We start from the raw sequence: 25,701 nt of genomic DNA, 5'->3' as shown, positions 1-25,701 counted from the left end.
ATACATTACTGTTCAAAATGTAGGGAAGGGAGAGCATAGTGAGGAAATATCAGACCAAAGCAAGACCAAAAATCAGCTGGACAAACTCTGCCTGAAGTCAAAACGCTCTTCAGATCTCCAACTCTCTCCAGCTTTGTTGACTGAAACACACTTCTTTCTCTTTTGCTGGTTGTATTCCCTGTTAGGAGCTCTCATTGGCACAATCCTGGCATCTCTAACATCTTGATTCCCAAGGCAATGCAGGCTTCAATTTTACAGCTTCGCGCAATGGCCTCTTTAGGGCTCCATTCAGGGATACCTTTGACACATGACCCCTTTCTTCTATCCTTAACTCTAAAGCCAGAACCATGTGGCCAAAGCTGCCAAGTTCTGCTGCTTGTTGAGGTTGGAACATGGCCTCCTTGTTCTCCTTCAATGCCGGGGGTGGCCGCACACACCTTTTATCCCAGCAAGAGGCCAGCATAGTCTACACAGCAAATTCCAGTAAATAGAGACTCCTGTCTCAAAACACAAAGAACACCAAAAAAAGCATGGGATAAAACTGAACTCTCTGATCATGACGAACAATGAGGGCTGATGAGACGCCAAGGACAATGGCACGCAGTTTTGATCCTATGCAATCTGCTGGCTTGGTGGGAGCCTAGCCAGTTTGGATGTTCACCTTCCTAGATATGGACGGAGGGGGGAGGACCTAGGACTTACCACAGGGCAGGGAACCCTGACTGCTCTTTGGACTGGAGAGAGAGGGGGAGAGGAGTGGGGGGAAGGGGAGAGGGGTGGGAGGAGGGGGAGAAGAGTGGGAGGAGAGGGAGAAGAGTGGGAGGAGGGGGAGGGAAAGGGGAGGCTGGGAGGAGGTGGAAATTTGTTTTTTTTTTCTTTATTCTTCTTTTATCAATAAAAAAATGTTAAAAAAAATGCAAATAGAAAAAAAAACACAAAGAACAACAACAAAAAATAATAAAATACTGTTCACAGACAACTTGATTGGGGTAGGGTTTACTTGGGGACATCATTTCACTTCACAGTCCTTGGTTGTCTTGACTTTAGACCCACGGTGGGGCAGAACATCAGTGTGACAAGATGTGTATTAAAAGTTCAGGCTGGTCGTGGTGACTCATGCCTTTCATCCCAGGAGGATTTCTGGGAGTTAAAGGCCAACCAAAGCTACATAGTGAGACCATGTCTTAAAACAAAGCGAACCAAAAAGAAAACTACTTAGCTCATGTTGGCCAGCTTCTGGGATGAGCCTGTCAAAGTAACATTAACAACCCTCCCTCATCTGAGTGCACTGAACTTCCAGCAAGCCAGTCTTATCCATGTGGCCTCCACAAATAGAATGTTCTTTTTAGAATTTGTTTGTCTTATGACTGACCTGAAATATTATGTTTAAATTCAGATTAATATGTTTGTGTTACATGATTGGTCACCACTAATTGACATCTGTTTAATCCACTTTATACAGAAAAAGGAATAAGACCTCCTGACCTGGGCAGACCATGATAAACATGCCACCACACAGAACACACACCACCCACAGCAGGCTGAGAGAACCCTTTTGCTGTAGGCCAATAAGGGGAAGAAACATCTGAAGCCAAGCCTAGTTCTTTTTGCCTGTAATGTCAGTACTTGGGAGGCAGAGTCAGAAGGCTCACAGCAAGTTCAAGGTTAGCCTGGTCTAAATAGTAACTCCCAAACCTGGAAGACCCTACTTTTAAATACCACAGAAAGGGACTGGCTGGAGAGATGGCTCTGTAATTCAGAGCACTAGCTGCTCTTCCAGAGGAGCCAGGATCAGGTCCCAGGACCCACTTGGTTGTAACTCGAGTTCTAGAGGAGCCGGCACCCTCTTCTGACCTCTGCGGGCACTGCATAAAAAACAGTCATAAAGATAAAAATTAATCTTAAACCCACAAAAAGGAAGAAGAAAAAAAAACCTTTTAATCCCAGCACTTGGGAGGCAGAGGCAAGCAAATCTCTGTGTGTTCAAGGTCAGCTTGGTTTACAGAGCTAGTTCCAGGACAGCCAGGGTTGCATAGGGAAACCCTGTCTCAAAAAAATAAAAACAAACTGTAACAATTATATTTATACTTATTATTAAAAATTCAATATAAGTTGAACAGTGGTGGTGCACGCCTTTAATCCCAGAACTTGGGAGGCAGAGACAGGTGGATCTTTGTGAGTTTGAGGCCAGCCTGGTCTACAAGAGCTAGTTCCAGGACAGGCTCCAGAGCTCCAGAGCAATCCGTCTCAAAAAAAAAAAAAATTAAATTAAATTAAGAGGAGGAGGAAGAGAAAGAAGAGAAGTCAAACTAATACAGTAAGGCAGGGTCGTGTAGAGTAGCCCTGGCTAGCTAGCACAGAAGTCACAATCCTCCTGTCTCAACCTTCTTAGGGCTGGGATTGCAGGTGTGTGCCACCATGCGAGCTGGGTAACACATTTCTCTGTACCCACCTGCTAGTCCTGTCCTGATTTCTACTGTCATGAGATCATTTCCAACTCTCCTAACACATCAGGGCTCATTAGTCCTCAGTGTTCCCGAGTAAAAGCTTTAGAACGACCTGGGCTGGGGCGGTGAACAGAACTGCGTTGTTTTAAAGGCCCAGGTCAGGACAGGCAGCATGTGGAATAGAAGGGAACTCCTTAGTCCGTGAGAAGTTAGCCTTGGGTCGAATCCCACAGCCTGTCTGGATCCAGTTTCATTTGTCATTCTCAGTTATGACTAATGCCTAAGTCGCTGCGACTGAAATTGAGAACTCATTGTGTTATGAGGTCACCCTGCAGAGGAGTGGTGTCAGCTGAGAGCCCAGATAGAGAGCTGGATAAAGGTTCCGGCTCTTACCATTGCGGTCCCTCCTTGGGCTACAAAAATCCATCCCCAAAATAACCAGGTCATTGGCAGTTTTGTCTTAAAAACACATTTCCCACTGCTTCAGATATATAAAAGGATTGGGATTACACAATATAAATATATATTATATATATATGTATGTATGTATGTATGTATGTATATGTGTATCTGAGAGATGGTCTCACTATGTAACTCTGGCTAGCCTGGAACTAGCTATATAGATCAGGCAGGCCTTGAACTCACAAAGATCCACCTGTCTCTGTTTCTCCAGTGCTAGGATTAAAGGTGTGTGTCACCGAGCTCAGCAGGTCTTCTACTGTGTGGGTCCTGATGCTAGAACCCAGGTTATCAGGCTTGGTAGCAAGCGCCTATAACTACTGAGTTATCTCCCTGCCCCCTGTCTTAAATTGATTAATGAATTTACTTTTGAGACAGTCTCATGTATTCTAGGCTGGCTTTAAAGTTGCTCTGTAGTTGAGGATGACCTTGATCTGCTAGTTCTCCTGACTCTTCCTCCTCTTGATGGCTGGGATCACAGGCATATGCTGGTTTGCTGAAGCCCAGGACTTTGGACATGCTGGGTTAGCATGCTACCAGCTGAGCTCCATTTCCAGACCTAAAGGGATTTTTACAGAATTACAAAAGACATCGTTCAGTAATCCGATAGATGTTAAAAAAAAATACGAAAATGAGGTTTGGTGTGGGAAGTCCTTCTGTATACGTGTTGCTTTTATTGATTAATAAAGAAGCTGCTTTTGGCCAAGGGCTTAACAGAATATAGCCAGGCTGGAAAAGATATATAGAAAAAATAGGCGGAGTCAGTGAGCAGCCATGGAGCCGCCAGAGGAGAAAGATGTGAGCCACCGGAACCTCGCTGGTAGGCCACGAGCCTCATGGTAAAATATAAAATAATAGAAATGGGTTCATTTAAGATAGCAATACACTTAAGTGATTGGCCAAGCACTGATTTGAATAATATAGCTTCTGTGTCATCATTTTGAGTTTGGGTAGCTGGGAACAGGCAAGCAGCCTCCAACAACAGAGGCTTATAGAAAAAAAACTCCAAAAGCTTGCAATAAACTTGTTAGTTGATCCAGGACCACATCCTAAGAATGTGTTTCTTTAAATCCCACAGTGGGAACTTTCCTTTACCAAATCACTTGCTTCTAAGCAGTCTGAAGGGACCTGCACTATGCTATCAAATGAACCTGAGACTGAAGGACAGGGATTTTCCTACATCCCCGAACATCAGCTGTCTGAAGGCATTGTAATCTCAGAGACTGAGTCACACCTTGGAAGCAGCTTGGGCACTAAAGATTGTTACAACACTCAGGTTGGTTTCATCTGCTCATGTCAGTCCCTGAACTGCAAGACAGGAAAAAAAATCAATTGAGGGTCACTGAGAAGGCTCAGCGGGTAAAGGTGCTTGGCGCCAAAATGACCCTAGCTCTATCCCCAGGACCTACATGGTAGGAGAGAACCCACAAGTTGCCTTCTGACTTCCCCATGTGCACTGTGATATTTGCTTGCACAAACACACATACACGTAATAAAAGTCCAAAAAAAATAGGAGAAAAAAAATCAAAGCATTCTAGCAAAGAACGTGAGAATCTAGTCCCCGGGGAGACATCCGTGGCTATCGGAATGTAGGCCACTGACACACAGCGTTTGGAGGAAAGTGTTGTCAGCAGGCTTTGGTGTTAGGGCAGTTGCCTTCTTTCCATTCACATGCTCAAGAAAACGATGGCCTTGTTGTAGCAACCTGTGGGACTTCACTTGGCAAACAGATCCCCACCCCGGCTTGAACATCTATCTTGAGGTGTTTGGTTATTACCTCACGGGCCCACACCTGGAGACCTGTCATAATGCTGACAAGTCCAAACGATCCCTCCTCCGTCTGCCCAACATTCTCGCCCTAACACCCAAACACAGAATACTTTTAAAGAGTGGCTTACCTCCAAGAAGCAACTTCGCCCTACTCCTATGCCCTCCTATATATGAATTCCTGCCTTTAAAAATAAATCCCAGCCTGCAGCTGGAGAGAGGGCTGCTCTTTTAGAGGACCCAGGTTCAATTCCCAGCACCCGCATAGCAGCTCACAGCTGTCTGCAATTCCGGTGCCAGAAGACCTGGCACTCTCACACAGAGATGCATGCAGGCAAAACACCAGTGCACATAATCCTACTAATGAAAACATTAAAAAATAAATTCCATTCATTCTGAATTCTGCTATAAAATTAATTTACTTAACCAGGTGTGGCGGTGTACACCTTTAATCCCAGCACCCAGGCAGTTCTGAGTTTGAGGCCAGCCTGGTCTACAGAGCAAGTTTCAGGACATCCAGGGCTACACAGAGAAAACCTGTCTTGAAAAACAAGACAACAATAAATTTATCTACTTTAAAGAACGGCTTGGGAGCTTGAGAGATGGCTCGGCTATACCTCTCTTCCAGAGGACCTGCGTTCGATTCCCAGGACCCATGTGAGGTAACTCACAACTGCCTGCCTCTAACTCTAGCTCCAGGGGGTCCTGAGGCCCCAACCCTCCTCGGGCACATGCATAGTCACACATATATACATATAATGTAAAAGTAAAAGAATAAAAAGAAAAGAATGACTTCGGGGACTGGCAAGATGGCTCAGCAATGACACCTGCTGACTTGAGTGCTATCCTCAAGGCCCACAAGGTGGAAGGAGGGAGAACTGACTCCCACAGGTTGTCCTCTGACCTCCACCTGCACACTGTGGCATGTGCCCTCCCTCAGCCTCCATCACATGTTAAATGTGACTCAAAGCATTGCTTGGAACCAGGTTTGGTGGTGAACATCTTTAATCCGAGCACTTGGGATGCTCAGACAGGAGGAATGTGGTGGGCTTGAGGTCAGTCAGGGCTACACAGTAAAGGCAGAGCAGCCTGGGCCATAGAAATCGATCTGATCTGCAAAAGGAAAATGAGTTAGATGAAGTCACTCCGCACTGAAGAACCTTTCAGGTCCTTTCACCTCATAAACTCAAAATGCACAGCAAAGCAGTGACGGGTTCTTAGCATTCATCAACTTTTTTCAAGGTCTTTACAAATATCCTTTGCCAGGTGGCCACGGCACAAGTCTTGTATCCACATGCCCCCACCCCCCCAAAAAAGACTAGGCACAAACCCTCATATCAAGGCTGGATGAGGCAACCCGGGAGGAAAAGGGTCCCATGAGGCAAAAGTCAGACATTCCCACTTCAACACACAACAACTATAAGATATATGCAGAGGGCCTAGTGTAGACCCATGCAGGCTGTGATTGTCACTTCAGTCTACGAGCCTGAGACCAGCTTCGTTGATTCTGTGAGCCGTTTTCTCCTGGTGTCCTCTAACCCTGCCTCTACATTTTACTTTTACTATTCCCTGAATTTTGTTTTTTATTGCGTGTATGCAGGCATCATGATGTGCATGTGGAAGTCAAATGCCAACCTGGCTCTCTTCCCAGCACATGGATCCTGGGGACTGAACTCTAGTTTGGAGCCATCTTGCTGGTGCTCCTTACATCCTAGTGTGCATTCGGTTTGTAATATCCTCCTTCCTATGCTTTAAGGACTGCTTCAGGCATGGTATTCTTTGGCCTTCTGTGCTCTCCCAAAGCCATATACCGCTTTATGCCGGGACCCATGAATCGAAGCAGCTCCTTCAAAGGAAAGGGTGACCTCTAGCACTTTTTTTCTCCCTGAGGCAGGGTCTTACTGTGTAGCTCAAGATTGTAGGCAGATTTTTCTGTCCCACCAATCCAGTCCCCAAAACCACAGGGAGACTTATTATGGAAGCTCGGCTAATAGCTTAGGCTTGTTTCTAACTAGCTCTTGTATCTTTTACATGACTCAGTTAGCTTTACTTTGTGATAATGCCCATGCTGCTTCCTCTGCATCTGCCTGGCCACTGACTTTCCGTGTCTCTGCTCTTCTTCCCAGCATCCTTGCTATTGGTTATTCAGTTTTGTTTTGTTTTTTATTTTTGAGATAGGCTTTCTCTGTGTAACAACCCTAGATGTCTTGGAACTAGCTCCTGTAGACCAGATCAGGCTGGACTCAAACTCACAGAGATCTGCCTACCTCTGCTTCCTGAGTGCTGGGATTAAAGGTGCGTGTGCCCCCCTCCCCCCGCTTATTTTTTAAGATTCATTTATTATGTAAACAGTTTTCTGCCAGAAGAGGGCACCAGATCTTGTTATAGATGGTTTGAGGCACCATATGGTTGCTGGGAATTGACTGAACAATGGAAGTCAGCACTCTTAACAGCTGGGCCATCCCTCCAGCCCAGCCATTCAGCTTTTTATTAGTCCAAGTGACAAAACTTCACAGTATACAAAGATTATTCTACAACTCAGGATGGTCTATGACTTGCCTTTCTCCAGCCTCAGTCTCCCGTGCCGGGCTTTCTATTTTGGAGTGTGCCCCAGTGGGTAGCTCTCAACGTGTCTGGCAAGCTCTTTAACACTCAGATAAAATTCCAGTCCTAATTTAAAAAAAAGAAAAAAAAAAGCCGGGCGGTGGTGGCGCACGCCTGTAATCCCAGCACTCGGGAGGCAGGCGGATCTCTGTGAGTTCGAGGCCAGCCTGGTCTACAAAGGGAGTTCCAGGACAGGCTCCAAAGCCACAGAGAAACCCTGTCTCGAAAAACCAAAAAAAAAAAAAAAAAAAAAAGAGCCCAGTTTTTGAGAAGTTAATACTTTTGTAGACCTTCTCACAGGGAGGCAAGGCAGTGGGTAAAAGCCCAGATTTGGGATGGAGAGATGGCTGAGCTGTTAAATTTGCTGCTCTTGAAAAGGGCCTGGGTTTGGTTCCCAACAACCACATCAGCTCACAACCACCTGCATTCAACGCCCATCCCAGAGGACCTAATGCCATCTTCCAGGTGCCAAGGGCACCTGAACTCACACATACACACATATACATATAACTCAAAAAATAAAAAATTAAAAAAAAAATAAGAACTTGGACACAGAGGCAAGAGATCTGAATTTATTTACAATCAGGTTGCTTACCATCTATGTCTTAGACATTTATTAAAAAAAAAAAAAGACATACCTACTCAACGAAATGAAAATGGAGTAAGCCATACTTTAATGGGGTATTTATGGGCTAGGAATAATTGTTGAGCAGGAGGATACCAGTAATACAATAGTTAGAGGAATACTTAACTTTTGTTTTTTGAGGCAGGATCTCATGTCATGTTGTAGCTCAGGCTAACTTAACTTGCTATGTAACCAAGGCTGGTCCTGATCCTCCAGCCTCCCTCCCAAGTGCTAGGATTCCAGGCACGAGCCTGGAACAAACAGTCATTTATGACTCAGAAACCAGTTTAGCCTAGTGGCAGTCTGACCAGTTAAGAGTCATGTCACTAGGGCTGGGGAAGCAGTGTGGTCGGTAGGGTGCTTGCCTAGCACACATACAGGCTCTGGGCTGGATCCCGGGCAACCGGGAGTGGTGGTGCATACCTTTAATCAGGAGTTAGGAAGATCAGGCTGGTGAACTGGATCATCAGGTCAAGGTGCTTGTCAGCCATGCTTGATGAAGACAAACAGTTGTGGGAAGAGAACACGGGCCCCCAACCACTGTCTTCCAACCCCACATGCATGCCAAGGAAGGTCCCCTCTGCCCCAGTAAATGTGGTTTTTTATTTTTGTAAAGAGCTATGTCATCTTGACTGTAATCCCAGCAGTAAGGCAGTTAGTAGGGAGGCGGTGAATAAGGCCAGCCTGGACTATACAGCAAGCTCCTACTTTAAAAGAAAAGAAAGGAGAGCAGGAAAACACATTCAGTGTTGACAAGACCCCCCATCTTCTTCCTTGGGGCAGGTCCATAGAAAGGCTGACACTCTCACTGGTCACAGTGCCACACAAACCCCTGGGAAGAATTCACTGAAAACTCGGATAACAAAAAAGCTCAAAGCACTCAACATTTATTCCAGCATGGCCTCATTCACCCTTTCTTGTGAGCATCCTTCCTTTACTGCTTACAATCAGTGAATTGGACTACGCAAGTTCTCAGAGACGAACAGAGTCCAGAATGATTCCCTTTCGCCCTCTGTTGGCCTGGGAGCAGAGCAACAACACTACATGAGTGGTAATTCAAGATCTCCAAGCGTTCCTGAGAGAACCAGATCCGGCTCCTGCTTGCGTAGTAGACAGTCACACTCAGTTTGTGTCTGTCTATTACCTTACGGCTTGAATGCACAATATTATCTTGTACAAACGCTAACTGACCTCCATTCCAAAATAATTAAACACTTTTGTTTCTATATTATATGTAAGGCTGGGGCCCACTTATATAAAGCAGCCAAGCATGCAGTTTCTTTGCAAACACATAATTTTCATCTAAGTTTAAAAGAACAATTTAACTGTGAGTCACATCTCCCAAAGTCTTGGCTCATGTGTAAGAAAACTAATTTATTAAACCTCTGTACACAAAGATGAGCACACCTTTACTGGATTCAAATAATTACAAAAAGTAAAAGTGTTATTAAAATTCATGCATGAAAATCTTACAAAAATACCCCAAGCAGGATAAAGCTGCTCATCCCTGATTGTTCTCATTTGGTTGTTGGAATTGAAATGTGAATTTAAAGTTGTTAGAATTTCTTTTAAAAAGTGATATATTAAGTTTCTATATACAGGATAATAGCAAAATGTAGAAAGGGAAAACATTTACAAAAGACATTAATAATAAAAAAACAAAAAAACCTTCACTCTGGACAGATACTCACGATCCACAACTCCTCAACCCGAACCAACCACCTCTGAAGCAGCTCATGAACACACCACTCGGCTGTTGTCAGTGAGAGTAAAACAGCAAACTCACGCCTAGTCTTTCATTCTGTGAAACAGGCTAGAGCTGAGATCACAATAAACCATGGGCAGATTCTGAAAGGTGGGAGGGGCACATGGGAGGTGATTTCAATGGCAATCTCAGTCCACTAGAACAACACAGAGCTGCAGACTGTCTTGCAGCAGGTGATGCTGCGGCAAGTGCTCACTCAGAGGCCTTTTTGTTCTTCTGTTGATTTCGGGGTGAATTCTTTAGCAGGCTTCTTATCCTGAGGTACATTCCAGTGGACTCTGCCATGTTCTCAAATTCGAAGGGTGTTATTCCAGCGGCAAACTTGCTCATGTCAGGGACCAGGCTGTGGGTTTTTGAAGCTGCTGAGGGGTGAGTGCCCAGATGAAGGAGCGTCTGGCTGCCTCCATTCCTCACATCACAGTTCGACACACTGCCATTGTCAAGAGCATCTTCAGGGTCCCCCTCTGTATCTTCTCCCTCTTCTTTCTGACAGAGCACTGCTGCCCCTGCCGCTGAGCTGGAGGGAGGCTCAGGTCCAGTTGTTTCTGCAGAAGTGGTTGGTCCCTGGGGGCCAGTCAGCACTGGCTTTTCCAGGGCCTTTCCTTCTGGAACAGAGAGGTCAAACTCATTTGGACAAGGGGAAGAGGCAACTGAATTCCCAGTTAAAGGTGTGTCCACAGGAACATCAGAGTCACTGTTGCCTCCCTCGGCCTGCTGCAGAGCTGCCCAGATCTGCCTCTGCTGCTCTTCAAGCTCCTCTAGTGTCAGGGTGTCCTCGTCCATGGCTGAAGCTGTGGGTCGGGTCTGGGGTGAGTCATTGGGAGTCAGTGGTGGGGTGCCCTTAGGGAGTGGAGGAGTAAAGAGGGGTGGAGGTGTTCCCTGTGGCAGCGGAGGAGGTGTGCCAGGAGGCAATGGTGGTTGAAACTGAAAGGCTTTGCTGCTCTGAGAACCATGTGGAACCTCCGTATCTGAAAAGGGAAAGACGCTTTAGAGGGAATCAGAGCATTCCATACAAACTTATTATTTGAACTTGGGGTACCTAGAGAGAGAATGGACCAAAATAACTGTCTTTGAGAAGGCAGAAAAGGGTTAGACGTGGTGGCACATGCCACTAATGCAAGCACTCAGGTAGCCAGCGTGGAGTACAGTCTTAAAAACCAGGAAAAGGAAAAAACAGTGGAATGTCTGAAGTCCTGAGGAAGCCCCATCAGGGAGAATGCTCTGGATCTTGGTGCTAAGGAATGTGACATGAGACATGGAGACAGGAGGTGTTCCCAGGAAGGGGGCCATCAATGAGTAGGGAAAACTGCAGAAGAGAAGAGGAAGCTTCAGAGGGAAGCCTGCTGTTAGCTGCAGAGTCTTCTCTTCTGCCCTAGTCCCAGGCACCGGGCTCCCTCAAGTCCATCCTTTCCTCTATCACAACGGTCACCACCTTATTCCAGATCCACTGTCCACTGACATGTGTCAGGAATAGTGAGCCACCCTCAACCCCGATTCATTTTCCTTACACCTATCCTCCAAGTTAGCTGGACACCTATTTCTAAAACAGCTGCTTGATCTTATGAACCTTCTTTTCATTGAAAGCCTTGGACGCCATTCTTAGAAGTCTCGTTATGGCCAAGAATTTCTCATAGCCTGGCCTGATGAAGGTGCAGGTCTCTAATCCAGCTACTGAGGACACTTAGGCAGGACTGTTACATTCAAGTCCAGCCTGGACAATTTACTGTGGCTCCGTTTCAAAACAAAAAGCAGAAAGGAGCCAGGGATACAGCTCAGCAGCAGAGCACTTGCACAGCAAGCGTGGCAGTAGCAAAGAGGCTTGTTTGCTTTTCCTTGGTTACCTCTACTGTCCAGCTCCCTGTCTGCTGCTGGACTAGTGTGCTACAATCCGTGCTTGTGTGTGTGCATCTCCTATGGCCTCAAATGCTTGTCCTGATTACTTGCTAAGTCCTAGAATTCACTCCTCAAGATCAATTCTAAGTTGCTAACTCTATGGTCTGTAATCGGGTCTGACACACTATTGTCCTCTATGTACCATTCAGTATATGCTATGTTTTCAAAAAAAGTGACAGTCTGCAATCCCTAAGTGACAGAGTGCTGACAAGGGCAACACTGGAACTAAAAAGAAAAAAAATTATTACTTTTAATAATTTATTTTTACTTTATGTGCATTAGTGTTTTGCCTGTAAGTATGTGTGAAGAAGGTATCAGATCTTGGAGTTATAGACAGTTATTAGTTGCCATGTGGTGCTGACATTTGAACACAGGTACTCTGGAAGAACAGTTGGTGCTCCTAACTGCTAAGTCATCTCTCCAGCCTGTATTATTATTTTTTGATTTTGACTTTTTATTTTTTGGAGACAGAGTCTCACTATATAGCTTTGGCTGGACTGGAATTTGCTGTAGACCAAGCTAACCTTGAACACAGAGATTCTCCTGCCTCTGCCTCTGCCACCCAGTGCTGGGATAAAAGGCATGCTACCCTGTTTGCCTAAAAATTTAGTATTTTTTGATTATATATATACATATATATATACACACACACACAAACATATATAATTTTTGTTCTTGCATTTTTGAGACAGGGTTTCTCTGTTTAACAGTCCTAGCTATCTTAGAACTAGCTCTATACACCAGGCTGGCCTCAAACTCACAGAGTTTGCCTGTCTCTGCCTCCTGAGTGCTGGGGTTAAAGGCGTGCACCACCACTGCCTGGCTGATAGAATATTTTTATGTAGCTAGACTGGCCTGTAACTTGAGATCCTTTTGCGTCCACATCTGGAATGCAGGAGTTAAAGCATGTGCCACCACACTTGGTTTTATGAAGTTCTAGAGAATCAAACCCAAGACTTCATGGACTCACTGAGCCACATATTCAGTCTTGCATTTGTTTTTAAGGATAAATTACACATAAAAAGGAAGAGGCTGGAGAGATGGCTCAGACGTTAAGAGTACTGGTTGCTCTTCAGAGGTACCGAGTTCAATTCTCTGCAACCACATGGTAGCTCACAACCACCTATAATGAAATCTGGTGCCCTCTTCTGGCAGGCAAATAGCCACGTGGTGGCGGTGCATGCCTTTAATCCTAGTGCCTGGGAAGCTAGTTCCAGGACAGGCTCCAAAGCTACAAGGTGAAACCTTGTCTCCAAAAAAGATAAAAGAAACAAAGAAACTCAACCAAAACCAATCCCTCTCCAAAAGCAATGGTTGGACACACCTTTAACTCAGCACTGGGAGGGGGAGGCCGAGGCAGGTGGAGCTCAGTGAGTTTGAGGCCAGCCTGGTCTACAAGAGCTAGTTCCAGGAAAGGCTTCAGTAACTGGAGAGATGGCTCAGTGGTTAAGAGCACTGACTGTTCTTCCAAAGGTACTGAATTCAATTCCTAGCAACCATATGGTGGCTCACAACCATCTGTAATGGGGTCTGGTGCCCTCTTCTGGGCTTCAGACATACATGGAAGAAATGCTGTATACATAATAAATAAATAAATATTTTTTTTTAAAAAGGAAAGGCTCCAAAACTGCAGAGAAACCCTGCCTAGAAAAACAAAAACAAAACAAAACAAAAAAGATGAATAGCCAATAGCAAGGCAGGAGAAAGGATAGGTGGGGCTGGCAGGCAGAGAGAATAAATAGGAAGAGAATTTTTTTTAAATATTTATTTATTTATTTAGTATACAATGTTCTGTCTGTATGCCTACAGACCAGAAGAGGGCGCCAGACCTCATTACAGATGGTTGTGAGCCACCATGTGGTTGCTGGGAATTGAACTCAGGACCTTTGGAAGAGCAAGCAATGCTCTTAACCACTGAGCCATCTCTCCAGCCCGGAAGAGAAAAGGAAAGAGGAAGGAGCAAAATAGAATAAGGAGAGGACGACATCAGGGGCCAGACACCCAGCTACACAGCAAGCCACATAGAAAGTAGTAAAGAAAGGTATACAGAATTAGAGAAAGATAAAAGTCCAGAGGCAAAAGATTGATGGGATAATTTAAGTTAAGAAAAGCTGGCTAGAAACAAGCCAAGCTAAAGTCAAGCATTTTTAAGAAAGAATAAGTCTCCTTGTGTGATTTATTTGGGAGCTGGGGGGAAGGGGGCTAAAAAAGCCAAAAGAGTAAACAAAACAACCAACTATAACCCTTCACTCCATTTCTGTCTGTTTCACACACAGAAGTCTACAAACAAGAGTCAAGCATGGTGGTGCATGCATATTATCCCAACATTCATAAAGAGGAAGGAGGCCCAATCTGGGCTACATGGGACCCTGTTCAAAACAAAAACCAGGGCTGGAGAGATGGCTCAGAGGTTATGAGCACTGATTGCTCTTCCGGAGGTCCTGAGGTCAATTCCCAGCAACCACATGGTGGCTCACAACCATCTGTAATGAGATCTGGTGTCCTCTTCTTGCTTGCAGGCATACATGGAGGCTAAACACTGTGTACATAATAAATCTTTAAAAGAAAAAAAAAAACCCAAAAACCAAAACCCTAACCATGGACCAGTGAAATGATGAAGTGAGTGCTGAGCCTGATGGCCTGACTGTGATCCCTAGACTACACCTGAGAGAAGGGCCTAAAGCAAACTGTTCTCCACATAAGGGGGGTGATGGCACACACGTGCACATGCACACAAAATAAATGAATGCTAAAAAATAGAGGGACATAACGACAACATCCATAAAAAAAGTTTCATTTGAATAAATTATCACACTAACACACACAATATAACTGTCCACAGGTTTGTGATGCAGAGTCCATATTACTTACCACATACAATATAACTGGCCTGGCTCAGGGTTACTTTTTGGGAATGAGCTACCTGTTCCTTCTCAAAGAAGAAGCTGGGGATGATGGGGTACCTCAGTGGCTCATGAGTGTGTGCCTGCCACAAATGTGAGGCCACTGGTCTAGGCATTTAAACCAGCCAAATTGAGTTAACAGGTTTTCTTTCTATTAATTTATTTATTACTGGGGGGTGGGGTGGGTAAAGACAATACCTCATGTCTTGGCTTGTGCATGGAGGTCAGAGGACAACCTGTGAGAGCCAATTTTCTCCTTCTAACACATACCTGAGGATTTAACTCAGGTCACCAGGCTTGAAGGCAAGTTCCTTTACCTTCTGTCCATTTTGTTGCACCCAAACTGACGTCTTTAACCTAATCATCTCTCTGCCCCCAGGGGGTAATCAAAGGAGAGCCTGCCAGGTAATATTTTCCACTGAGTAGCCTAATCCCAGGCCTTGAGCACGAGCCACTGTATGGTCATCACTTAGTTATTCAGTCTGCAGGCAGGTAACCTAGGTGCTAGGTGAGAGGACTAGGAGATAGTAGACTTACTGAACTCCAGAAAATACCCAGAAAGCTTTTGGTCTGGTCGAGATGTGGCTTTGGGTCTAGGCTTCAATGTCTGCAGTCATTTTTCTATTCAGTTGGGCAGTAGAGTACCTGCCACAAGGCCTTTTGTACAAGCTAAGATAATCTCATAGGTTTCATCCTCCTTTTAAGAATTCATGAGGCTGGAGAGATGGCTCGGTAATGGTTAAGAGCACTGGGTGTTCTCTCAGGAACCAAAATCCATTCCTAGCACCCACATGGTGACTCCCAACCACTGTAACTCCAGTTCCCGGGTAGCTGATGCCCTCTACTAGCCCTCTACTAGCCTTTGTGGGCACCAGGCATACACATGATGCTAGACATTAATGAAAGTAAAACACTCATACACATGAAGTAAAAATATGTGTGCCTGTATGTTTGCATGCCACAGCATACCTGTGGAGGTCAAGGTAGGTTTTCTTCATCCATCATGTGGATCCCAGGGAACAAACTCAGGTCACTGGACTTGGCAGCAAGAGCTTTTACCCACTGAGCATCTGCTAGCCCCCTTTTTAACACTGCCTCTTCATTAAAAAAAAAAAGGCAGACAGGTGGATCTCTGAGTTCAAGGTCATTAAAAAAAAAAAGGCAGACAGGTGGATCTCTGAGTTCAAGGTCAGCCTGATCTATAGAGCGATCTCCAGGCCAACCAAGGCTACACCGAGAAACCCTATCACGAAAAACCATAAAAAAGGAAGGAAGGAAGGAAGCCGGATCCCATTCTATATCCCTGGCTGACCTAGAACTTGCTATGTAGACCAGACCCTGATCTTGTGAGGACCTCTTGTCTCTTAAGTTCTAGGATTATAGGAATCTACCACCACATCCAGCTTGTTTCAAATTTTCATGGGTCATTAGCAAAGGTTGTTAGAATTTTTCCCCTATTAACTCTATGACCTTGTTTAAAAATAAGACTGGAGAGTAAGGTATGGTGGATCATTCTTGTGATCCCAGGACTTAGAAGACTAACATAGGAGGATGGTGGGAACTTTAAGATCAGTTTGGGCTAGCTACATAATAAGTTTGAAGCTAGTCTGGGCTACATGAACTCCTATCTTAAAAACAACCAATCCGAAAATTAGAAATGGGGGGAAAAGTGAGACTAGAAGCTGAAGTAAGGTTGCAAAAGCTAGAAACCCAAGATTTGCAACTTCCTGGCATGGTACTCATGACCCTGTGCTGAGATGATACAATATAAAATGATTTGGCAACTTAACTGGTTTATCTTTGGGGACAGGATCCTGCAATACAGCCCGGGCCAGATTGAACCCACAATCCTCCTGGCCTGTTTCCCAAGTACCAGGACTACAGGACACCAAGCCTAACAGATTATGAATTTTTGTAAAAGTAATTAATTTTGGACTTCATTTCCCTTCAACTTTAAGAGAATTTAGTTTATAATCTTTTAAAAATTTCCCTGGGAATTTGAAAATGGGGAGTGTTTCCATTCAAGTCTGGAATAAAGTACACTATCTGTACCTCATTCAGAGTTTTTCTCTTCAGTGCTGGTATTCCAACCCAGGCCTTCCGCATGCTAAGCACGCACACCGCCAGCCCTACCGCTGCCCCAGCTGCCACAGTACTGCTTTATGCTTTTCTCATAATGTTGCATTTTACCTCATTTCAGAACACCTGTCTTGTCTTGCAATGTAGGACAGACAGAACTAACCAGGCCTACTTTGGAACAGGACAAGAATTTTTAGCCTGGGGTCCAGAACAGTCCTGGAGTATATCTAATTAACCACCAATAAGGCAAACACAAACGTGCAGTGGCTGGGCTGGGTCAGAGGGGCTCCTAACACAGACACTAGCTTTCCCTGTCGGGACCACCATGATCCTGGCCAAGCACAGGTTCACGGGAAGACACAGAGGAACGAAAGGACAAAGGGTCAAGGGAGTGTTTCAAAGGCAAGGATATGCCCAGTTTTAAGTTCTAACAAGTACACGGCCCCTGGGAGATAACGCTGAGGAACAATATGCCTACAAAGGCAATAGCTCAATGGCTCAACTCTTCTTGAAGCTGGAACTGCCAGAGATGTGCATGCATGCCCTTTTGCTGTTTGTTCCAGAGTGATGCCCCAACAGAGGGGCCAGAGGAGCTGTGGCACTACTGGTGCCTGACTGCCAGATTAAGGGACTTGGATAGCTGGTCCCTCTGCCTCTCACACCAAGCGTGGCTTCCAATTCAGGTTTGATCAGCAACAAAGGTAATGCTCTGCCTGATAGCTAAGGATTAGGGCACTAAGGATAGTGGAGCTTTACCTTCCTTACAGACCCAGGAGCATAAAGACTGACCTTGCCTTCTCAAATCCACAGAGACATACCTGAGTCAATGTCCATGTCAGCAGGGGAGGCTGCTGAGCTGCCTTCCTTCCTCTGCTTCTTTGGACTATTAGGGCTGGACTGAGAAGAAGATCGCTTGCTGCCAGACTTCATGCTCGGCTAATGGAGTAATCAACAGGAACACAAGTTACACAGAGAACCTCAAACCCATACTTTAACCAGTCAGGACCCAAGCAATTGTTGAATGAGCTCTTATTCTGCAGCCTCTTGATTAATCAGTGTTTACAATATAATCCAAAAGAATAGTAAGATACTGCCATAAAATCTCATGGCTACATTTACCAACCATACCCTTAAAACCTATTGAGGCTAGGAATGTAGTTCAGTGGTAGAGTGCTTGCCTAGCATACCTGAGGTCCTAGGTTCAATTCTCAGCATCATACACATGCACACACAAATCTATTTACCGACTGGATGTTAGAAGTAAGGTAACTGGCGAACACATCCTTCTGTTGACATGCCTGCATTGGTATGGAACCGAATATTCTCCATTCCTAATGTGGAAAAACAGGATGAATGGATTTGGAAAATATCAACTTTTTAAGATTTTGCTCCTAGCACTAAAGAGGTCACTAAGGGTCACTGCAAATCCCAGGCCAGATTGGGGCACACAGTGACTTGAAAGTTTCTTGGGTTACAGTGAGACCCCATCTCAACAAAACCCCACCTAAAAGCCCTAAAACAAAAAATGTCACAATGAGCAAAGGGGTGGTGGCACACGCCTTTAATCCTAGGCAGAGGCAGGCTGATTGCTGTGAGTTCGAGACCAGCCTCGTCTACGAGAGCTAGTTCCAGGACAGACTCTAAAGTTACACAGAAAAACCCTGTCTCAAAACAAAACAAAATAAAACAAAACAAAAAACAACCAAATGTCACAGAAAAATCCCATTACTCCATTTGTAAACTAGAAAATAATAATAAAAACTGTAAAACTAGACTAAATAGCAGACTCTTGGATCCCAGGGCGTAGAAGATGCAAAAGGAACATCATTGCATCATAAAACACCCCAAACAAACCAGGTGGTGGTGATGGTGGTGGCACACACCTTTAATCCCATCACTTGGGAGGCAAAGAGGAGGATCTGAGTTCAAGGTAAGCCTGGTCTACAAAATGAATTCCAGGACTGTCAGGGCTACACAGAGAAACGCTATCTCACAGATCAACTTCCTCTACCTGTCAAAGTCAGATTAAAGGCATGCCACCATACAACACCACACTGAGGTTCAGACTCCAGCTGAGCTTGCGCAAAGTTAAGATTATAGAGCCTAACAATTGACCTCTGCTCCTTTGCTTAGGAAATAGTGCCAGAAAATCCCCACAACTCTGATAATACAGTTTTACACTTAATATTCTAATTAACAAGAGAAACTAAGATTGGGATGTAGCTCAGTGACAGTGTGGTACTAGCATATAAGAGGTTCTGAATCCAATTTCTAGTACTGAAAAATGGAAGTTAAAAAGCTCCATATAGGATCTGGGAGAATTAGTGCATAAAGAGTTGCAGCCTGATAATCTGAGTTTGGCTGCAGAACCCAAATCAGAGCTGGATGCATGCACACCGACAATCCTGGAATCTGGGAGTGAAGGCAGGCCCATCAAGGCCAGCCTGTAACATGAGATCTAACAAATAAACTGTTAAAACATGTCAGTAAAAACTCACTTCACTTTGCCCCCTTCTTATGTGCCGTGATTACACGTGTCCAGCTACAAATTCATTTGCTTAAGTAACAAACTGCTACATACTTTAGTATTTTGAAAATCTTTAATATTATCACAGTTCAGAAGAAAAATTGTTCAATGTATACTTACATCTGGAATACCTCTGGGAGTAGATATATTAAAACCAGGATAGTTTACCAATTTTGACAGATCATAAGTGACATTTTTATTCTGTATTTCTCCAGTTTCTGTTTCTCCATCAGCATCATCTTCTAGAGACCAGAGAAAATATTAAAAAGCTAGACAAAAACATCTCCCCCACATCAAATAACACAAAGAAAGTGCTGAGATACTGTATCAGAATTCAGAATTGGTCTAGGGTTGTAGTACAAATAATAAAAACCCAGAGACAGATATTGGGGTTCAAGCTGAAGATCAAAAAAAACCAAAGCAGCCAAGCCACTAAAGAGATCTTACTTCTACCAAGGCTCACACAAACAAAGGGGAGATCCTACAATGCTCTCTACCAACTTCAGACTCCATTGAGTTCCTGTCTTTTCCCCTTTATATTCCTCTCTGTCCGGTCACATCACTCCTGTCTCCACCACCTCCCTAGCACTGGGATCTGTTTCTCATTTTAAAAGATTCAATCTTGAGTAGCCTAGGGTGGCCTTGAACTCACAGAGAGTTCAAGGTACGCGCCACCACTTCCTGGGCTGTGTGGCTGTATGGCTGCTTAGCCGTCTGATCTTCAGGCAAGTTTTATTTATTAAAACACAAATAATGTATCACTATATTGATCGCTATCATTTTTCTGAACCATTGCAACTTTTAAATAGGCTCTAAGCATGACGGCTTGTGACCCGACAATAAGAGATTAAGTCAGGATTCAAGGTCAGCTTTCACTCACAAGTTCCAGGCCAGCCTGGGATATCGATTCTGTCTCAAAAAACAAAGATTTAGCCAGGCAGTGCTGGCTCACACTTTTAATACCAGCACTTAAAAAGCAGAAACAGGGGCTGGAGAGATGGCTCAGAGGTTAAGAGCATTGCCTGCTCTTCCAAAGGTCCTGAGTTCAATTACCAGCAACCACATGGTGGCTCACAACCATCTGTAATGGGGTCTGGTACCCTCCTCTGGCCTGTGGGCATACACACAGACAGAATATTGTATACATTAATAAATAAATAAATAAATAAATAAATAAATAAGCAGAAACAGTTCAATTGGAGGCCAGGCCTAGTCAATGGAGCAAGTTCCAGGACAGCCAGGGCTATGCAGAGAAACCCTGTTTTGAAAACCCAAAAACAAAATAAACAACAGATCCTGTTTCTGTCAGGCAGTGGGGGCACACGCCTTTAGCTTTTAATCCCAGCATCTGAGAAACAAAAGCAGGCAGATCTCTGTGAGTTCGAGGCCAGCCTGGTTTACCAAGTGAGTTCCAGAACAAGCTCCAAAGTTACACAGAGAAACCCTGTCTCAAAAAACAAAAACAAGCCGGGCAGTGGTGGCGCATGCCTTTAATCCCAGCACTAGGGAGGTAGAGGCAGGCGGATCCCTGTGAGTTCGAGGCCAGCCTGGTCTACAAGAGCTAGTTCCAGGACAGGAACCAAAAGCTACAGAAAAACCCTGTCTCGAAAATCAAAAAAACAAGAAAAGCAAAAACAAGGGCTGGAGAGATGGCTCAGAGGTTAAGGGCATTGCCTGCTCTTCCAAAGATCCTGAGTTCAAGTCCCAGCAACCACATGGTGGCTCACAACCATCTGTAATGGGGTCTGGTGCCCTCTTCTGGCCTGCAGGCATACACACAGACAGAATATTGTAGACATTATAAATAAATAGATAGATAGATAGATAGATAGATAGATAGATAGATAGATAGATAGAAAGAAAGAAAGAAAGAAAAAAAGCAACCACAACCAAAAAACTCCAACAGATCCTGTTTCTAAAAAACAAAACTAAATTCTTAGCCTGGTCTACAAAGCAAGTTCTAGGACAAGCTCCAAAGTTACAGAGTAACCCCATCTCAAAAACAAAAACCTAAAAATAAAACACAACAAACAACCCTAATTTCTTAAAACATTTGTGCCATGGTGGGTGTGTGAAAATCAGTGAAAATCTGTTAAGCTAGGTCTCGCCTCTACCATGTGGATCCTGAGGACCAAAAAACAGGTCATCAGGTACAGTAACAAGTGACTGTTGCCTTTGTTTTTGAGACAGGGTGTAGTAGCATTTCATTTGTATTTTTAATAAATAAAGCTTGCCTGAAGATCAGAAAAGTAATACAGTCACACTGGCCAGCCTTACAAACCAGGCAGTGATGACACACGCTTTTATCCCAGTAGCCACACTAGCTTGCCATCGAAACCACGTGGTAATGGTGCCCGCCCTTAATCCCAGAACTAGAGAGGATTACAAAATGAGAGACAGCTCTCAGTCTCATTCTGAGATTCCTGGAGGCAGGATCACCATTTTGGACTGAGGTAGAGGTAAGAGCCAGTGATTGGCTGTTTTGCTTTTCTGACCTTCAAGTTGAACCCCAATTTCTGTCTCTGAGTTTTTACTAATTGTGATTCATGGGTCTCTCATGGTCTCTCTTTCTTTGTTTCCTTCCTTCCTTCATTCATTCATTTATTAAGTATAGAGTGCCTGCAGGCCAGAAAAGGGCACCAGATCTCATTATAGATGGTTGTAAGCCACCATGTGGTTGCTGGGAATTGAATTCAGGACCTCTTGAAGAGCAGTCAGTGTTCTTAACCTCTGAGCCATCTCTCCAGCCCTCTCATGTTACTTCTGCCAAGGAGCTACCCCCAGCCAATTCCCTTTGTCTTTCCTCCCACACCACTGTAGAAGGCCCATTGATTGCTGTACATTACCAATGCTAAGAAAGCTAAAACTTCAAGACTACCTGTAGGCTTTCCACACTGGCTTCAGTGAACACACACCAAGCCAAAATAACGTTCTGATATTCCTTCTTTTTCATGACAGGGTTTCCTCTGTGTAGACTAGGCTGGCCTCAAACTCATAGACATTACTGTCTGGCCTGTTGTTTGATACTTTTTTTTTGAGACAGGGTTTCTCTGTAGCTTTGAAGAAAGTCCTGGAACTTGCTATGTAGACCAGGCTGGTCTCGAACTCAGATCCACCTGCTTCTGCTTCCCGAGTGATGGAATAAAAGGCGTGCACCACCATTGCCCAGCCCTGATATTTCTTTTTAACTAAAGGAAAATTATTGTTGTTGTGTGTGTGCATGATATGAGTAAGCAGATGTACCATAATATACATGTGGAGGTCAAAGGACAACTCTACAGAGGCAGTTCTTTCCTTCCTGGATGCTAAACTTGTATAGCAAGCACCCTTTCCCACCGAGCAATCTCCCTAGCCCCTACCTAATACTTTTTCTTTCATGTTCTTCCTTTCTCCCACCTCACCCCCCCTTTTTGTGTTTTTTGGGTTTCACTGTGTAACAGTTCTGGCTGTCCTGGAACTCAATTTGAAGACCACGCTAGTCTCAAACTCAGAGACCTGAATACTGGGATTAAAGGCCTATGGCACATGTCTAACTCTCCCGCCCCCCTTAAAAGACAGGATCTTGCTAAGCATCTCAGGCAGAATGGCCTCAAACTCTCAATCCTCCTGCTTCTGTCTAAGTGCTGGGATAACAAATGTGCACCGTCACATCCAGCCAAACCGCCTGATAATTCTGTATGTTCGCTGAAGCTTCAGTTCCTTCCTTGTAAAACAGGAAATGTGGAGATGTCATGATGACAGTTTTAGCTGTCTCAGCACACATTAAACAGGCCTGGCACTCCTGTCATTTTCCTGTGATTCTTTTCAGACAGGGTTGTGCCAAGTAGACCAAGCTGGCTTCAAACTCACTGATATCTGCCTGCCTCTTCCTCCCAAATGCTCTCTTAAAGGCCTAGCTAACAGTCATAATTAAAAAAGGGGGATGAGAGGGACCCATAAACTGACTTCTTGATGCTAATATACGGTACCATTTCCATCATAGAGTGCAAGCCCTGAAGTCTCCAGTTCAGCCTCCTTGAGCCAGCCTGGAGGGTAGCCCAGCTGGCGCATGCGGTAGATGAAAGGGGGAAGACTCTTGTCTGACACACCCAGTGCATCCTGAAGTTCCTCACTAAGTAAAAAGAAAGGGGAGGAAAGATGATGAATTCAGATTTGCATGAAAACACTATATTGGCATTTTTCTTTTTTTAAAGTATCATCATCATAATTATTTTTTATGTGTGTGAGGGTTTGTGACTATATGTATGCCTGTGTAACATGTATGTACGTGGTGCCCACGGAGGGCAGAAGTCTTCAGATCCCTAGGAACTGGGTCACAGATATGGTTCTGAGCTATCCTGTGAGTGCTAGGAATTGAACCTGGGTCCACTGGAAGAACAGTCAGTGCTCTTACCTTTAAGCCTTCTCTCTAGAACCATATTTTTCTTAGGATAGAGCTCTTACTCTGTAGCCCAGGCTCACTCAGAACTTATGGGGACTGTCCTGCTTCAGTCACATGCGGGATCACAGGTGTAAGCAACCATACCTAGCTAAAACATTTCTGTCCCATATTTCAGAGCATGAAGACATATCAAGCACAGGTTTGAATGAATGGATGCATTCTGTACAGACATGTCACCGCATGCTTATTCTTTTGTTATTTCGTTTTTCAAGACATGGTTTCTCTGTGTAGCCCTGACTGTCCTGTAGATGAGGCTGGCTTCAAAATCAAGAGATCCTCCTGCCTCTGCCTTCCCAGTGCTGGGATTAAGGGCGTGCACCACCACCTGGTTTACACTTACATTCTTGTAGTCCTCAGAAGAAACATAAAATGTTCTAAATACTAAGAAAAAAAAAAAAGACACTCCATGGTAAAACAACAGTGGTACCTAATAACTCCTGGCTTGAATCGTCCAAATCTCTCTTCTACTTCTTCTGCATGGTACCGCTGCTGGAAACTCTGATTGTTTGCCTCACCACAGGCATCCATATACTCTTTTCTCTTTTCACTTATTCGAGCAGCATTCCGGGGCTAAATCATAATAACGTTTGAAAAGAATGATATCAAGTGATTCAGAAATTTACTGCAAATATTCACTTTTTAAAATGTAAAGCATAGATTGCTCTAGTTTTAATGTGGACTATATGCACAAAAGCAGACAATTTTGAAATCAAGCAAGAATAGTCACTATTATTTTAATGTTATCAGAACCCAAAATTAACTTTTTAAAATAAACTGTTTGAAAATTAACTCATACATCACTCACCTCAAATAGAGTATCGCTATTTTCTTTAAAAAATTCAATGTCTTAAGTATAAACATGAATTTGAAATGTGTAGCACAGGAAGTTCATGCACACCACCCAGGCCACACATGCACATAACACCCACCAGCTCTCGTTCAAAGGCTGCTTATGGGAAAGAGATTTACCATTGGGCACTCCTTCATCTGATGCTCTTCAGAACCACAATTGAAACAATGAGGCCTTGGCCTATTAGATCAGAACACAAAACAAAACAGAAACCCAAAGATTTTCATAATGTAAATGACAACAGAAAAGCAAATGACTGCATTCTAGAGGCCAGCGGCGTGCCAGAGACAGCAGAAGGCGAGGCGCACTGTATCTGCAATTGTTGAGCTCAGCAGTGTATCTTACACTCAGTTACTAAACAGCACTTTGTAGTCGTTTTAACCCAAACCAGCCTGTTCCAGATTGGTATGCTGCCTCAACTTTTTTCAGTGGTTAATAACACAAGAACCAAAGCAAACAGAGCATGGGAAGGAGGCGGATGGTTCTAAGACCGTAACCACACTGACACCAGTAATAACTTCTTTCCACCCTCCCAAGCACTGGGCCTGCATTCCAAGAAATGAATGGTCAATTTAAACATTTAACATGTATCTCCTGATATCAGAATTCTAGCTCAATGTGTAATTTATATCAAATTAGCAATTATGAATATAAACTTTAAGGAGTTGATAAAAGTTTATGGTTCTGATATTGGAAAACAAAGAGTAAAACAAGACAACGCCCCACACAAACCTTTTTGCCTTTACTTGCATTTCTTGCCCTTCTAGAGAAACAATGTGGCTGAAGACTTGCTGGTACCTTTAGTGAATTTTATTAAGGAATAGTTATCATAGTCTGCAAAATTTGGTAAGCTTTTTTTAAAGGTGAACTTAGTGGCAAGATGCATAAAAGATCTTCATTCACTATGTAGGATACTTGGGTATTTCCCATCCTTCCGTAAGCTGAGGGTTTTCATTTAGTAGCGGTTGCCCCAATTTATCAAGGCAAAAATTAGTAAAATACAGGACACTTCCTACAACCTGCAGAAAACAAGTCAAAAAATATTGCTATTTAAGCAGAAAAAAAAGACATTAAGTAATGTAAGTCTATGATAATGTAAGTCTATGATTACCCATTACCCGTTTGACTTGAATGAAGCTATGAGAAATAAAGTTCTAGACTGGAACTGGACCCCGTGAGCTTTCATGGGCACTGTTAGTACTATAGACAATTCTGTCTCAGCCAAACCTGACTCTCACAGGTCCCTCTAGTACTCATGTGTCTGCAACAAGACCCTCAGAGGCTACACTTATTGTTTCCAGTTCCCTGGTTCCTATTTACTTTGTTTCCTATTGAGTTTTT

The 25,701-nt window shown here is 44.0% G+C and overlaps 1 protein-coding gene across 2 annotated transcripts in view; it reads right to left on the bottom strand.

Moving 5' to 3' along the window:
• Positions 1–7,835: 7,835 nt before the first annotated feature.
• The window catches only part of Zcchc8 (zinc finger CCHC-type containing 8), a 31,494-nt gene continuing 13,628 nt past the window's right edge, over positions 7,836–25,701 (bottom strand). The window contains exons 6-14 of one of the 2 annotated variants that reach the window (XM_075979212.1): positions 25,276–25,379; positions 25,093–25,158; positions 24,480–24,540; positions 23,938–24,080; positions 23,038–23,180; positions 19,190–19,311; positions 17,787–17,873; positions 17,361–17,478; positions 7,836–10,635 (exon numbers count right to left, since the gene is read on the bottom strand). In XM_075979212.1, the coding sequence (XP_075835327.1) occupies positions 9,860–10,635; positions 17,361–17,478; positions 17,787–17,873; positions 19,190–19,311; positions 23,038–23,180; positions 23,938–24,080; positions 24,480–24,540; positions 25,093–25,158; positions 25,276–25,379 (1,620 nt within the window). In that variant the 3' untranslated portion in view covers positions 7,836–9,859. The remainder of the gene's footprint in view (positions 10,636–17,360; positions 17,479–17,786; positions 17,874–19,189; positions 19,312–23,037; positions 23,181–23,937; positions 24,081–24,479; positions 24,541–25,092; positions 25,159–25,275; positions 25,380–25,701) is intronic. The other variant, XM_075979216.1, reaches the window with a different exon arrangement.

Source organism: Microtus pennsylvanicus, chromosome 1 (genome assembly GCF_037038515.1).
Source record: "Microtus pennsylvanicus isolate mMicPen1 chromosome 1, mMicPen1.hap1, whole genome shotgun sequence".
NCBI lineage: Eukaryota > Metazoa > Chordata > Mammalia > Rodentia > Cricetidae > Microtus > Microtus pennsylvanicus.
This window is presented reverse-complemented; position numbering and strand designations above follow the sequence as displayed.